Source organism: Aegilops tauschii, chromosome 6 (assembly GCF_002575655.3).
Source record: "Aegilops tauschii subsp. strangulata cultivar AL8/78 chromosome 6, Aet v6.0, whole genome shotgun sequence".
Taxonomy (NCBI): Eukaryota; Viridiplantae; Streptophyta; class Magnoliopsida; order Poales; family Poaceae; genus Aegilops; species Aegilops tauschii.
The window spans coordinates 346,047,365-346,063,800 of NC_053040.3; the positions used below are offsets into that span (position 1 = coordinate 346,047,365).

General features: G+C 51.6%; 1 protein-coding gene across 1 annotated transcript in view; it reads right to left on the bottom strand.

Annotated features, from left to right (window-relative positions):
• Positions 1-15,825, bottom strand: part of LOC141026078 (uncharacterized) — a 28,681-nt gene extending 12,856 nt beyond the window's left edge. The window contains exon 1 of the mRNA XM_073502042.1: positions 15,349-15,825. Coding sequence (XP_073358143.1) covers positions 15,349-15,825 — 477 coding nt within the window. The remainder of the gene's footprint in view (positions 1-15,348) is intronic.
• Positions 15,826-16,436: the final 611 nt, after the last annotated feature.

A 16,436-nucleotide genomic window follows, 5' to 3' on the forward strand; every position in this document is an offset into this window, starting at 1 on the left:
TGCCTTTTCCTACTCCCTCTCTCTTTCCCTCTTTCCTTCTCTCCTACTCCGAAAAGGAAAGGGACTCCATACTCTTGGCGCGTCCCTAGAGGGCCGGCCTCTCTCCCTCCCTCCTTTATATACGTGGGCAGGGGGAACCCCAAAGGCACACCAAGTCTTCTCTTAGCCGTGTGCGGTGCCCCCCTCCACAATTACACACCTCGGTCATATCGTCGTAGTGCTTAGGCGAAGCCCTGCACCGGTAACATCATCATCACCGTCGCCACGCTGTCGTGCTGATGGAACTCTCCCTTGTCCTCAGCTGGATTAAGAGCTCGAGGGACGTCATCGTGCTAAACGTGTGCTGAACACGGAGGTGTCGTACGTTCGGTACTTGGATTGGTTGGATCGCGAAGACGTTCGACTACATCAACCGCGTTACTAAACGCTTCCGCTTTCGGTCTACGAGGGTACGTGGACACACTCTCCCCGCTCGTTGTTATGCTTCTTCTAGATAGATCTTGCATGATCGTAGGAAATTTTTGAAATACTACGTTCCCCAACAGTGGCATCCGAGCCAGGTCTATCCGTAGATGTTATATGCATGAGTAGAACACAAAGAGTTGTGGGCGATAATAGTCATACTGCTCACCAGCAACATCTTACTTTGATTCGACGGTATTGTTGGATGAAGCGGCTCGGACTGACATTACATGACCGCGTACATGAGACTGGTTCTACCGACGTGCTTCGCACACAGGTGGCTCGCGGGTGTCTGTTTCTCCAACTTTAGTTGAATCGAGTTTGACAATGCCCGGTCCTTGTTGAAGGTTAAAACATCACACTTGACGAAAAATCGTTGTGGTTTTGATGCGTACATAAGAACGGTTCTTGCTAGAAGCCCGTAGCAGCCACGTAAAACTTGCAACAACAAAGTAGAGGACGTCTAACTTGTTTTTGCAGGGCATGTTTTGATGTGATAAGCTCAAGACGTGACGAGATATAAATTGTTGTATGAGATGATCATGTTTTGTAACCGTTATCGGCAACTGGCAGGAGCCTTATGGTTGTCGCTTTATTCTATGAAATGGAATCGCCATGTAATTGCTTTATCACTACGTGGTAGCGATAGTCGTTGAAGCAATAGTTGGCGAGACGACAACGATGCTATGATGGAGATCAAGGTGTCAAGCCGGTGACGATGGTGATCATGACGGTGCTTTGGAGATGGAGATCAAAGGCACAAGATGATGATGGCCATATCATATCACTTATTTTGATTGCATGTGTCGGGGGAAACGACACCTATGGAATCACTGGGATCCCTTTTACGGTTGGCGAGCGCGGGGTTGTGCAAAGAGCGGGTCTGGTAGCCAGCACAAAGATCGTTTACCTAGGTTCGGGCCGCAAGGATGCGTAATACCCTAGTCCTGCTTAGGTGTATATTTGAGTGTTCTTGAGCTTTCGAACTAGCTGTGGTGCGTGCGTAGTCCAAAAGATCCGAATACTTCTCCAGTACGCCTCGGGCCTCCTTTTATAGTCAAAAGGGGCTGCCACAGTGGCATACAGGAGGTGGGAAGGTATACAGTGGTTAAGTTTATCCTTTGGCACCGCCGGACAAACACATTTAATGCGCTGCCGACGTGCCCTTCTTGCTTTATCGGGGACGGCGGGGAAGCTCGTCCCAGCTGTCGCCGCCTCGCCTGGCTCCAACGCGCGTCTGAGCTGATGAGGCGTTGTAGTGCCATGTTGCCTGGCTGCTGGGCTGGCGTGGTGGCAGAGTCTTCACGAAGATCTGCATGCCACCACGCAGGTGCTTGCTGAGTTGGCCTGGAGGCCGCGCGCCGCCATGCAGGTGCCTGCCCAGCTGGTTGGGCTGGCAGATGTATGGGAACGGCGGTGGAGTCTTGGCAGACGTGGGCCTGGCCGTGGCCCCGCAGGTGTCCTCGGCAAGGGTCTTGTCGTGGCATCGCGGTCGTCCCCGGCAAGGATCTTGCCGGGGGTCTCGTGGATTTCCTCGACCAGGATCTTGCCGAGGATCGTCGTCTTCTGGTCCTCATCTGATCTTGTGTGCTTATGATCTTCACAAAGATCTGCATGCCACCATGGAGGTGCCTCCCGAGCCTTGGTTCCAATGTGGTTGATGGCGTTGGAACCCTTGGGCTCAAGGGTGGCGTGCTCTGTTGGCGTCGGGCAAGTTGCCCCGGCAAGGCTCTTGCCGGGGCTGCGGAGGCCGCCCCGGCAAGGGTCTTGCCGGGGGAGTCTACCTCGCCCTCTTGCTCTTTATGTCTTTGGTCTTGGCGTTGCTCTGCTTGTCTTGTGCTCCCTGGCTGGAGCACTGCTCTGGTATTCTTGCGCTTCTGCTTCCTCCCTTTGCCCTGCTAAGTGTGGCCGCAGGCGCGACTCCGACTGCCCGTGCACAAGTAGAGGGGTCAAAAGGAGAGCCCCTACTTTTGTACACCGACAGGAGCCCCCGGGCCTGGGTCACACATAAGCGCAACGCGTTGTTGGGCTAGGCCCAGAACGGTGCGCGGGCAGGCGGGGCGGATTTTTACCGCAGTAACTCCTTCGCTCGTTGCGCTTCCCCATGACCCGCGTTGAATGCGCGACATGGAGGGTCGTGCGTGACGTGGGGGTCATGCGTGGGGCGGCCACTGCCCTCATGCGTCACATCATGGTAAAGAGGCAGCTCTCGCCTTCCCCACAAAAAGAGGAAAACACAGGGGCGCGGCTCATTTACTGGGTGGACTCGGGTCGTGGCCTTTGAGGCGCCCGTGCCCTACGATCACGGGGTGGAAAACAGCCGCCTCACTCGCCCCCTCGATTTCTGTTTGCTCTCCACGTGTCCTCCATTCCTTGAAGATGGTAGGCGGTGGGCGCGGGCCTTGAATGACGAGGCGGAAAACCGGGCCGCTGCTAATTGGAGCAGCGGGTCGGTCTTGATTCCCTGCGCTCCTGATGGCCAGATTGGTCGAGTGGGGCGGCCGAGCCCCGACCCCGCCCCTTTATAAGAAGGGGAGGGGGATGGCACCCCTCAATCTTTCACCATCCGCCTCCTTCCACCTCGGCTTCTTTCTTTCTTCTACTATGGCGAGAGGACACGTCGGTGCTTCGACGGTGGCGACGAGGGTCTCCGTTCGACAGCGCGCTCCTCCTTCCCAAGAGCTCGTCGCGGCAGAGCCGGCCACGAGGGGAAGGGGGAGGGGGCGAGGCCGAGGTCGCCATGGCGCTCGGGGAAGAGGAGGACGGGGCGGCGCACCGGCCTCGCCTCCACCGGCGGTCCCTCCCCCAATGGAGGGCCACGTCGGGGACCAGCCTTGTGAGTTCTTCATCAGGCTGCATCGGCCAGCGCGCCGTCGTCTTCGTCTGCCTACTCCAATTGCTTGGGAGATGGAGCTCGACCCGCCACAGACTCTGAGATTGCATATGAGGGGCTGCGGGAATGGAGGCACGCGGGTTGATGTCGTTTTTCCCGCCCCTCACATCATGTATCTTCGCCGCGGATGGAAGACCTTCTCTCCTATCCACAGCTTGACGGCGGGGCTCGTTCTCTATTTCAAATTAATGGAGAATGGTCTGCTCTCTGTCAAGGTCTTTGGAGACTTTGGAACTCGCCTAAAGTGCTGTGTGGAGAGCTCCTCCGATGACGAAGACTCTTCCTCAAGCGGGAGTGACGAGGAGGACAGCGACAGCGACGATGAGGGTAGCGGGCGGGAGGATGACGGGTCCGACTAGGCGTCGGGCACACCGTTCCTGGGCGACACCGGCAGCACCATCATCTGCATCGCCAAATCCTTGAACTTTTCGGGGTCGTCGCCTTGGGCGGCTGGCGTTGGAGGGACGGGGAAGACGAAGAAGGCGGGTGGCGGGCCATCAAGTCGGAGTACGATGGCCCCGGCGCCTTCGTCGCGTATTGCCGGGCCGCTGCCTCGTCTTCCAGCTCTTCCTCCGGCACCGTCATCACCGGCCTCCTTCCGGACGATCGCCCATATGTTCTCTTGGCGTCTTCCGCTCCTCGTACCTCGCCTAGGCGCTCCCTTTGCCCTTCCGCCATCTCGTTCCGTTTCCTGAGGCGAGGGACAAGAAAGGGATTACGGGCATCTTATCTCTTTTTAGTTTGTAAGCCTTCGGGCCTTAGTAGAATTTAGACCTTGTAATCCCCTAGCTCGGGCATACGTTCCGTATGAATTGTACTTGTTAACAATGTATGAATGAAAAGAAGGGAGTTTGCCGGGTCTCTTTTGTGTGTGGGCGGGGGCCACACCAAGGAATGAGTCCTTGTTATCTTAAGATAAACATTGTAATCCGGCAACAGTCCTTGCCGTCCTCCTGCTCTATAGCTCGACTACACTCACGCCCATGGCGGAGGTAGGGGCAAAGCAGGATTGGGCCCTTCGGCCATCCCCTTCCCACCGCGCTACGACCAAGTCCCGACCCAAAGTAAGGTTTTTCTTTGGACATGGGAAAGAGGGAGCATGATGGTATAAGAGTGAGCGAAGTCTTGTACGTTCAAGTTTCATACGGAAGTAGAGAGTGGGGAATGAAAAACTTATCTGATGTTGCAGCCCCAGGCAGTCTTGGCTTTCCGCGGACGGATCTTCGGACCCGCAGCCCCCGGCAACCTTGGCTTGTCGGGGTCGGGGCGCCGGCCTGTTCTCTTTCCTCCAAACAGCTCAGCAGAAATGTCCATGCACCCTGCGAAGCTAAAAAGGATGGGAAGGAACAGAGAGATGCACACTCGACCTCTATGCTAGGGGTTAGTCGCCGCTAAGCACTATCAACCCTAACCGAGGAAGAGACTCAACCTAGCATGCATGCTAAAACTTAGGGCGCCAGCGCTTCATTTATTTATGCTCAGGGTCTGCGCCTGGCTTTGTACAAAGGGTTACATGCCTTGCCGGCAAAGCTTGCACAAAAGGTGGTTTGCCGGGGGGCTCGGCAACCGCGCCTCATGGGTAAAACTTGCGAAGATGTTCGATGTTCCAGGAATTGCTCACTGGAATACCATCTTCGGTCTCCAGGCGGACTATGCCAGGCCTGGTGACTCGTATTACCAGATAAGGGCCTTCCCACTTTGGCGTCAACTTGTTGGAATTCTTGGCCGACTGAACGTGTCGAAGAACAAGGTCGCCCTCCTCAAAGCTTCGGGCATGAACCTTGTGGCTATGATAGCGGCGCAAGGCTTGCTGGTAGCGCGCTGCTCGCACAGCCGCCCGAAGACGATCTTACTCAAGGAGTGTTGCGTCATCTTGCCGCAACTGCTCTTGCTCAAGCTCATCATAAGCGAGCACTCGAGGTGACCCGTACGTGAGTTCCGTGGGGAGAACTGCTTCTGCCCCGTAAACGAGGGAGAAAGGTGTCTGGCCGGTGGCTCGATTTGGCATCGTTCTGATCAACCAAAGAACCCCCGGCAACTCATCAATCCAGCGCCTTCCACTCTTGTGCAGCCTGTCAAAAGTCTTTGTCCTCAGGCCTCGCAGTACTTCAGCATTTGCCCTCTTCGCCTGGCCGTTGCACCGTGGGTGTGCCACGGAAGCGAAACAGACCTTGCTACTGAGATCTTGGATGTACTGCATGAAGGTGCGGCTTGTAAACTGCGTGCCATTGTCGGTGATGACTCTGTTTGGCACACCGATATGGCATACTAGCCCCTTGAAGAACTTGATGGCCGACTGTGTTGTCACCTTCCTCACTGCTTCCACCTTCGGCCACTTTGTGAACTTGTCGATTGCAACGTACAAGTACTCAAAGCACCCGACAGCATGGGGGAAGGGGCCCAGTATGTCGAGCCCCCAGACCGAAAATGGCCAGGAGAGAGGGATTGTTTGAAGGGCTTGAGCTGGTTGATGAAGCTTCTTCGAATGGAACTGACACGCTTCACACTTGGTTACTAGTGCCGGGCGGCCGAGGATCCCGTTGTATGGCAAGGGGATCTAGGCTACATCGAAAACAATCCTCTCTGTCCTATAGTTCAACTCGCCTCCAAACATCACGGGCAGCGTGACCTTACCCTTCGGCTGACTCATGCTCGCCGGACTCGTCGTCCTCGTCATGATCATCGTCTTCCTGCTTCTTGTCGCGGCCCCGAGCGGGCCTCTCTTGCTGGTTATCCTTGCCGTGGCGACCTCCTTGGCCGCCACGCTTCTTGTCGGATCCCTCGGCACCATCCTGACCCTTCTCCTTGTCCCGCCTCTCATACTCAGCTTTTTGCTTCTCAGCAAGCAGCTCAACTTGCCCGCAGTTCTGGAGGTCATGGCCCTTGGTGCGGTGGATCTTGCAGTACTGCTTGTCGGAGCCTCCCGGCTTGTCGGCAGTCGCCAAGGCCCGGCAAGCGGCACACCCAGCAATTTCTTTGCCGGGTTCGTCCGCCTTAGCCTTCTTGCCAGCGCCGGTATCGTCAGATCCCTCGACAGCAAGCACGGTTTTGCCCTTGCGCTTCCTGTTGCGGCGCCGGCCCTTCTTCGTCGGGGCGGTGGTATCTTTGTCTGTGGAGTCGGTTTCCACACCGGCATCCTCGCCGGGGTACTTCCTCCCCTCTTCAGCTCGGGCGCACCTATCGGCCAGAACATACAGTTCGGCCACATCTTTGACCTTGTTCATCGCCAGCTCGTCACGCATCTTGCGGTTGCGCACATTCTGATGGAATGTGTTGATCACGGCGGCGGGATGAACATCTGGGATGTTGTACTGCACCCGGCTGAACCTCTGTATGTACTTGCGCAGGGTTTCACCTTCGTTCTGGGGAATGATATGCAAATCGCTTGCCTGGCCATGAGCTTGGTGGCCTCCAGTGAAGGCGCCAACGAACTCATGACAAAAATCCGACCAAGAAGAAATGGAATCCGCCGGCAAGTGCATTAACCATGACATGACATTGGGTTTAAACGCCAACGGGAAGTAATTGGCAAGCACCTTGTCATCGCGAGCTCCAGCAGCTTGCATCGTGATGGTGTAGATGCTGAGGAACTCCGACAGGTGGGTCTTACCGTTGTACTTCTCGCCAACGTCGGGTTTGAATGTGCGGTGGGAGGGCTACTGGAACTGCCGCAGCTCACGGGTAAAGGCTGGGCAACCCACCTCGTAGATTAGGCCGCCAGAGCCTCCCGGTGCTGGGTGGTCCATAGTGGGCCCCGCTCGCCTGTCTGACTGGTGGCGTGCTTCGCACCGGCACTCGATGGTGGTTCGAGCGTCTTCGTGGGCTCGCTCCCGAAGAACTTGGCGCTGATCGCGGTGGGTCCGTGGGTCGGACGACGCTATGGAAATATTATCACATGCGTCATCACGAGGGACCGACACCAGCAGTGGCTGGCGTGGGGGAGGAGAGTGCACCGTGGCCGCAGCACCTCCAGTCCTTCCACCACTGGCGTGCGGTGGCTCGACGGAGCGTCGGCCTGAGGGCCCTGCTGGTCGCGGCTCATCTTTGTTGGCAACGCCGACGAGGCTCAGGATGGTGGCTCTCCACTCGTCGAGCTTTTCTGCAGCAGGAGGAAAGTCGAGGAGCAACTGCGCGCGCTAAAGCTTTTGCTGGCGTGGGTGGCGGCGAAAGCTGCATGGACCGTGACGCGCTCCGACTTCTAACCATGTTAGAAGGAGCTCGATCATGGCCCTGCGGCTGTGCGCCATTTTCGCCAGTGCCTCGGCGTGCATGTTGGCCTTCTACGTCCCGTGAATGAGGCACAAGACTCTTCCCACGGCGGCGCCCGGGGTCACCAGTGTGGTGGCGCTGCTCGTCGCGCACAACCTGGGAAGAGCGTGTTGTGGGCGCCGGCGTAGGTGCCTTGGAAGCCGCCGCGCCACCGATGGGTGGCACTACATCGCCCTTGGAGGGCCCCGCGCCGCCTGCGGGGGGCCCGGCTCCGTCTTTGGATTTGGCGGCGCGCGACCCGTCGTCTCGCGCACGAACGACGCTGCTCGCCAGGCTTTGACTGCCAGAGCGATGTGGGTGGTCGTGGGCCGCGCCTCGGCTTCCGCCCGCGACCGCCTCACCACTCGCCCGCACTGGTACGGGCCGTTCGGCCCCTGATGAACCGATCACCGTGATCGTCTTCTTCTTGGGAGCCATGGTGATGAAGAACTGCTAAACCAACTACTAGACCGGATTTTCACAACTGTGCCCCCCTGCCTGGCGCGCCAAAGATGTCGGGGGAAACGACACCTATGGAATCACTGGGATCCCTTTTACGGTTGGCGAGCGCGGGGTTGTGCAAAGAGTGGGTCTGGTAGCCAGCACAAAGATCGTTTACCCAGGTTCGGGCCGCAAGGATGCGTAATACCCTAGTCCTGCTTAGGTGTATATTTGAGTGTTCTTGAGCTTTCGAACTAGCTGTGGTGCATGCGTAGTCCAAAAGATCCGAATCCTTCTCCAGTATGCCTCGGGCCTCCTTTTATAGTCAAAAGGGGCTGCCATAGTGGCATACATGAGGTGGAAAGGTATACGGTGGTTAAGTCTATCCTTTGGCACCGCCGGACAAACACATTTAATGCGCTGCCGACGTGCCCTTCTTGCTTTATCGGGGACGGCGGGGAAGCTCGTCCCAGCTGTCGCCGCCTCGCCTGGCTCCGACGCGCGTCCGAGCTGATGAGGCGTTGTAGCACCACGTTGGCTGGCTGCTGGGCTAGCGCGGTGGCAGAGTCTTCACGAAGATCTGCATGCCACCACGCAGGTGCTTGCTGAGTTGGCCTAGAGGCCGCGCGTCGCCATGTAGGTGCCTGCCCAGCTGGTTGGGCTGGCAGCTGTATGGGAACGGCGATGGAGTCTTGGCAGACGTGGGCCTGGTCGTGGCCCTGCAGGTGTCCTCAGCAAGGGTCTTGCCGGGGCCCCGGCAAGGGTCTTGCCGTGGCATCGCGGTCGTCCCCGGCAAGGATCTTGCCGGGGGTCTTGTGGATTTCCTCGGCCAGGATCTTGCCGAGGATCGTCGTCTTCTGGTCCTCATCTGATCTTGTGTGCTTATGATCTTCACAAAGATCTGCATGCCACCATGGAGGTGCCTCCCGAGCCTTGGTTCCAATGTGGTTGATGGCGTTGGAACCCTTGGGCTCAAGGGTGGCGTGCTCTGCTAGCGTCGGGCAAGTTGCCCCGGCAAGGCTCTTGCTGGGGCTGCGGAGGCCGCCCCGGCAAGGGTCTTGCCGGGGGAGTCTACCTCGCCCTCTTGCTCTTTGTGTCTTTGGTCTTGGCATTGCTCTGCTTGTCTTGTGCTCCCTGGCTGGAGCGCCGCTCTAGTATTCTTGTGCTTCTGCTTCCTCCCTTTGCCCTGCTAAGTGTGGCCGCAGGCGCGACTCTGACTGCCCGTGCACAAGTAGAGGGGTCAAAAGGAGAGCCCCTACTTTTGTACACCGACAGCATGTGATGTATATCCTTTATGCATCTTATTTTTCTTAGTATGGCGGTAGCATTATAAGATGACCCCTCACTAAATTTCAAGGTATAAGTGTTCTCCCTGAGTATGCACTGTTGCTACAGTTCGTCGTGCCAAGACACCACATGATGACCGGGTGTGATAAGCTCTACGTTCACATACAACGGGTGCAAGCCAGTTTTGCACATGCAGAATACTTGGGTTAAACTTGACGAGCCTAGCATATGCAGATATGGCCTCGGAACACTAAGACCGAAAGGTCGAGCGTGAATCATATAGTAGATATGATCAACATAGTGATGTTCACCATTGAAAACTACTCCATCTCACGTGATGATCGGACATGGTTTAGTTGATATGGATCACGTGATCATTTAGATGTCTAGAGGGATGTCTATCTAAGTGGGAGTTCTTAAGTAATATGATTAATTGAACTTTAATTTATCATGAACTTAGTCATGATAGTTTTTGCATATCTATGTTGTAGATCAATAGCTCGCGTATAGCTCCCCTGTTTTATTTTTGATATGTTCCTAGAGAAAAATAAGTTGAAAGATGATAGTAGCAATGATGTAGACTGAGACCGTGATCTGAGGATTATCCTCATTGCTGCACAGAAGAATTATGTCCTTGATGCACCGCTAGGTGACAGACCTGTTGCAGGAGCTGATGCGGATGTTATGAACGTTTGACAAGCTCAACATGATGACTACTTGATAGTTTAGTGCGCCATGCTTTACGGCTTAGAATCGGGGCTTCAAAGACGTTTTGAACGCCGCGGAACATATGAGATGTCCTTGATGCACCGCTAGGTGACGGACCTATTATAGGAGCAGATGCAGACGTTATGAACGTTTGGCAAGCTCGGTACAATGACTACTTGATAGTTTAGTGCGCCATGCTTTACGGCTTAGAACCGGGACTTCAAAAACGTTTTGAACACCACAGAGCATATAAGATGTTCCAAGAGCTGAAATTGGTATTTCAGACTCATCCCCGAGTCGAGAGGTATGAGACCTCTGACAAGTACTTTGCCTACAAGATGGAGGAGAATATCTCAACCAGTGAGCATTGCTCAGAATGTCTGAGTACTATAATCGCTTGAATCAAGTGGGAGTTAATCTTCCAGATAAGATAGTGATTGACAGAGTTCTCTAGTCACTATCACCAAGTTACTGGAACTTTGTGATGAACTATAATATGCAAGGGATGACGAAAACGATTCCCGAGCTCTTCGTGATGCTAAAATCGACGAAGGTAGAAATCAAGAAAAGCATCAAATGTTGATGGTTGAGAAGACCACTAGTTTCAAGTAAAAGGGCAAGGGAAAGAAAGGGAACTTCAAGAAGAATGGCAAGCAAGTTGCCACTCCCATGAAGAAGCCCAAAGCTAGACCCAAGCCTAAAACTGAGTGCTTCTACTGCAAAGGAAATGGTCACTGAAAGCGGAACTGCCCCAAATACTTGGCGGATAAGAAGGATGGAAAAGTGAACAAAAGTATATATGATATACATGTTATTGATGTGTACTTTACTAGTGTTCATAATAGCCCTTGGGTATTTGATACTGGTTCAGTTGCTATGATTAGTAACTCGAAACAGGAGTTACAAAATGAACAGGGACTAGTTGAGGGCGAGGTGACGATGTGTGTTGGAAGTGATTCCAAGGTTGATAAGATCACCATCGCATACTCTCTCTACCTTCGGGATTAGTATTGGACCTAAATAAATGTTATTTGGTTTTTGCGTTGAGCATGAATATGATTGGATCATGTTTATTGCGATACGGTTATTCATTTAAGTCAAGAATAAATTGTTGTTATGTTTACATGAATAAAACCTTCTATGGTCTTACATCCAATATAAATGGTTTACTAAATCTCGATCGCAGTGATACACATATTCATAATATTGATGCCAAAAGATGCAAAGTTAATAATGATAGTGCTACATATTTGTGGCACTGCCGTTTAGGTCATATTGGTGTAAAGCGCATGAAGAAACTCCATGCGGATGGACTTTTGGAATCACTTGATTATGAATCATTTGATGCTTGTGAACCATGCCTCATGGGCAAGATGACTAAGACTCCGTTCTTCAGAACAATGGAGCGAGCCACTGACTTACTGGAAATAATACATACTGATGTATGCAGTCCGATGAGTGTTTGAGGCTCGCGGCGGGTATCGTTATTTTCTGACCTTCACAGATGATTTGAGCAGATATGGGTATATCTACTTAATGAAACACAAGTCTGAAACATTTGAAAAGTTCAAAGAATTTCAGAGTGATGTGGTGAATCATCGTAACAAAGAAAATAAATTTTCTATGATCTGATCGCGAGGCGACTATTTGAGTTACGAGTTTGGCCTTCATCTAAAACAATGTGGAATAAGTTTCACAACTCACGCCACCTGAAACACCACAGCATAATGGTATGTCCGAACATCGTAACCATACTTTATAAGATATGGTGCGATCTATGATGTCTCTTACCGATTTAGCACTATCGTTTTGGGTTTATGCATTAGAGACAGTTGCATTCACGTTAAATAGGGCACCATCTAAATCCGTTGAGACGACACCATATGAACTGTGGTTTAGCAAGAAACCTAAGTTGTCATTTCTTAAAGTTTGGGGCTGTGATGCTTATGTGAAAAACCTTCAACCTGATAAGCTCGAACCCAAACCAGAGAAATGTGTCTTCATACAATACCCAAAGGAAACTTTGGGTACACCTTCTATCATAGATCCAAAGGCAAGATATTCTTTGCTAAGAATGGATCCTTTCTAGAGAAGGAGTTTCTCTCGAAAGAAGTGAGTGGGAGGAAAGTAGAACTTGATGAGGTAATTGTACCTTCTCCCGAATTGGAAAGTAGTTCATCACAGAAATCAGTTCGAGTGATTCCTACACCAATTAGTGAGGAAGCTAATGATGATGATCACGAAACTTCAGATCAAGTTACTACCGAACCTCGTAGGTCAACCAGAGTACGTTCCGCGCCAGAGTGGTACGGTAATCCTGTTCTGGAAGCCATGTTACTAGACCATGACGAACCTATGAACTATGAGGAAGCGATGATGAGCCCAGATTCCGCAAAATGGCTTGAGCCATGAAATCTGAGATGGGATCCATGTATGAGAACAAAGTGTGGACTTTGGTTGACTTACCCGATGATTGGCAAAGCCATCGAGAATAAATGGATCTTCAAGAGGAAGACGGACACTGGTAGTAGTGTTACTATCTACAAAGCTCGAATTGTCGCAGAAAAGGTTTTCGACAAGTTCAAGGTGTTGACTATGATGAGATTTTCTCACTCGTAGCGATGCTTAAGTCTGTCCGAATCATGTTAGCAATTGCCACATTTTATGAAATCTGGCAAATGGATGTCAAAATTGCATTCCTTAATGGATTTCTTAAAGAAGAGTTGTATATAATGCAACAACAAGGTTTTGTCAATCCTAAAGGTGCTAACAAAGTGTGCAAGCTCCAGCGATCCATCTATGGACTGGTGCAAGCATCTCGGAGTTGGAATATACGCTTTGATGAGTTGATCAAAGCATATAGTTTTATACAGACTTGCGGTGAAGCCTGTATTTACAAGAAAGTGAGTGGGAGCACTACAGCATTTCTGATAAGTATATGTGAATGACATATTGTTGATCGGAAATAATGTAGAATTTTTCTGGAAAGCATAAAAGAGTGTTTGAAAGGAGTTTTTCAAAGAAAGACCTCGGTGAAGCTGCTTACATATTGAGCATCAAAATCTATAGAGATAGATCAAGACGGTTGATAAGTTTTTTCAATGAGTACATACCTTGACAATATTTTGAAGTAGTTCAAAATGGAACAGTCAAAGAAGGAGTTCTTGCCTGTGTTGCAAGGTGTGAAGTTGAGTAAAGACTCAAAACCCGACCATGGTAGAAAATAGAAAGAGAATGAAAAGTCATTCCCTATGCCTCAGTCATAGGTTCTATAAAGTATGCTATGCTGTGTACCAGACCTACTGTGTACCTCACCATGAGTTTGGCAAGAGGGTACAATAGTGATCCAGGAGTGGATCACTGGACAGCAGTCAAAATTATCCTTAGTGGAATAAGGATATGTTTCTCAGTTATGGAGGTGACAAAAAGTTCATCATAAAGGGTTACATCGATGCAAGCTTTGACACTGATCCAGATGACTCTAAGTCTCAATCTGGATACATATTGAAAATGGGAGCAATTAGCTAGAGTAGCTCCATGCAGAGCATTGTAGACATAGAAATTTGCAAATACATACGGATCTGAATGTGGCAGACCCGTTGACTAAACTTCTCTCACAAGCAAAACATGATCACACCTTAGTACTCTTTGGGTGTTAAACACATGGTGATGTGAACTAGATTATTGACTCTAGTCAACCCTTTGGGTATTGGTCACATGGCAATGTGAACTATAGAGTGTTTAATCACATGACAATGTGAACTATTGGTGTTAAATCACATGCCGATGTGAACTAGATTATTGACTCTAGTGCAAGTGGGAGACTGAAGGAAATATGCCCTAGAGGCAATAATAAAGATGTTATTTAGATTTCCTTATATCATGATAAATGTTTATTATTCATGCTATAATTGTATTAACCGGAACTTAATACATGTGTGAATACATAGACAAAACAAAGTGTCCCTAGTATGCCTCTACTTGACTAGCTCGTTAATCAAAGATGGTTAAGTTTCCAGACCATAGACATGTGTTGTCATTTGATGAACGGGATCACATCATTAGGAGAATGATGTGATGGACAAGACCCATCCATTAGCTTAGCATGTTGATCATTAAGTTTTATTGCTATTGCTTTCTTCATGACTTATACATATTCCTTTGACTATGAGATTATGCAACTCCCGAATACCGGAGGAACACCTTGTGTGCTATCAAACATCACAACGTAACTGGGTGATTATAAAGATGCTCTACAGGTGTCTCCGAAGGTGTTTGTTGGGTTGGCATAGATCGAGATTAGGATTTGTCACTCCGAGTATCGGAGAGGTATCTATCGGCCCTCTCGGTAATGCACATCACTGTAAGGCTTGCAAGCAATGTGACTAATGAGTTAGTTGTGGGATGGTGCATTACGGAACGAGTAAAGAGACTTGCCGGAAACGAGATTGAACTGGGTATGAGGATACCGACGATCGAATCTCGGACAAGTAACATACCGATGACAAAGGCAACAACGTATGTTGTTATGCGGTTTGACCGATAAAGATCTTCGTAAAATATGTAGGAGCCAATATGATCATCCAGGTTCCGCTATTGGTTATTGACCGGAGATGTGTCTAGGTCATGTCTACATAGTTCTCGAACCCGTAGGGTCCGCACGCTTAACGTTTGATGACGATTTGTATTATGAGTTATGTGATTTGATGACCGAAGTTTGTTCGGAGTTCCGGATGAGATCACGGACATGACGAGGAGTCTCAAAATGGTCGAGAGGTAAATATTCATATATTGGAAGGCTATATTCAGACATCGGAAAGGTTCCGAGTGATTCGGGTGTTTTTCGGAGTACTGGGGAGTTACGGGAATTCACCGGGAGAAGTAATGGGCCTTATTGGGCCATACGGGAACATCATCATCACCGTCGCCATGCCGTCATGCTGACGGAACTCCCCCTTGTCCTCAACTAGATCAAGAGCTCGAGGGACGTCATCATGTTGAACGTGTGCTGAACACGGAGGTGCCGTACGTTCGGTACTTGGATCGGTTGGATTGCGAAGACGTTCGACTACATAAACCGCGTTACTAAACGCTTCCGCTTTCGGTCTACGAGGGTACGTGTACACACTCTCCCCACTCGTTGCTATGCTTCTCCTAGATAGATCTTGCATGAATGTATGATTTTTTTGAAATAATACGTTCCCCAACAGGGAGCCCTGAGAGGCAGCCCCCCCACCAGGCCGCGGCTCGGGGTTGGCTCCACCCCCATCATCCGGGCTGAGGGGATCGGTGGGAGTCCTACCCTCAACCGGGATGCGCAGGTCGTAACCGACGTCGTTGAAGAACATCCTGATCGTCATCTTGAGCTTGGCGGGGTCTGGAGACTTGATCTGCATCCGCACAGCCGGGCCCTTGGGCAGAGAGGCGTCGTCGACCGCCACAAACTTGCCCAACAAACGGGACAAGCCACGGATGATACCCTCGTCCCTAGCAGGTGGGGGATGCTCATGGATCTGCACCCACACCGTGGACAGGGTGGCCACCGCAAGCGGGTCCACAGACGGGACCAAGATGCGGACGGAGAGCTGGTTGAGGGCGAGCGTGAGTCTGGCATTGTGGGTGCCGTAACGGAGACCAACCGGGTCGGGGAAGATCGTGGTGAACTCCCGGTCTGAGATCGGGGTCACCTCCCAATCCCAGTCCGGGTTGAACAGGTGGCGAAGCTCCTCAGAGATGATGGCTGGAGACGTCGTCTTGCCATCCAAGACCAAGATGAGTGCAGTCATGGGTGGGGTGGCCCGGGCCTCGGGGAGGTCCATCTGAAAGAATCCCAGGTCGTCGAGCGCATAGCCAAACAGACCAAGAGCACCAACGGGCTGGTGACCGGCGCAGAGCAGCACGGGATGGTCCGTCCTCTTGCAGCGGAAGCAGGCCGGGGGCTGAGTGCAGTCCACCTGGCAGTGGCCGATGATACGTCTCCGTCGTATCTACTTTTCCAAACACTTTTGCCCTTGTTTTGGACTCTAACTTGCATGATTTGAATGGAACTAACCCGGACTGACGCTGTTTTCAGCAGACTTTCCATGGTGTTATTTATGTGCAGAAACAAAAGTTCTCGGAATGACCTAAAACTCCACGGAACATATTTTTGGAAAATATTAAAAAATACTGGAAGAAGAATCCACGTCAGGGGGCCCACACCCTGTCCACGAGGGTGGGGGCGCGCCCCCTGCCTCGTGGGCCCCCTGACGCTCCACCGACCTCAACTCCAACTCCATATATTCACTTTCGGGGAGAGAAAAATCAGAGAGAAGGATTCATCGCGTTTTACGATACGGAGCCGCCGCCAAGCCCTAAAACCTCTCGGGAGGGCTGATCTGGAGTCCGTTCGGGGCTT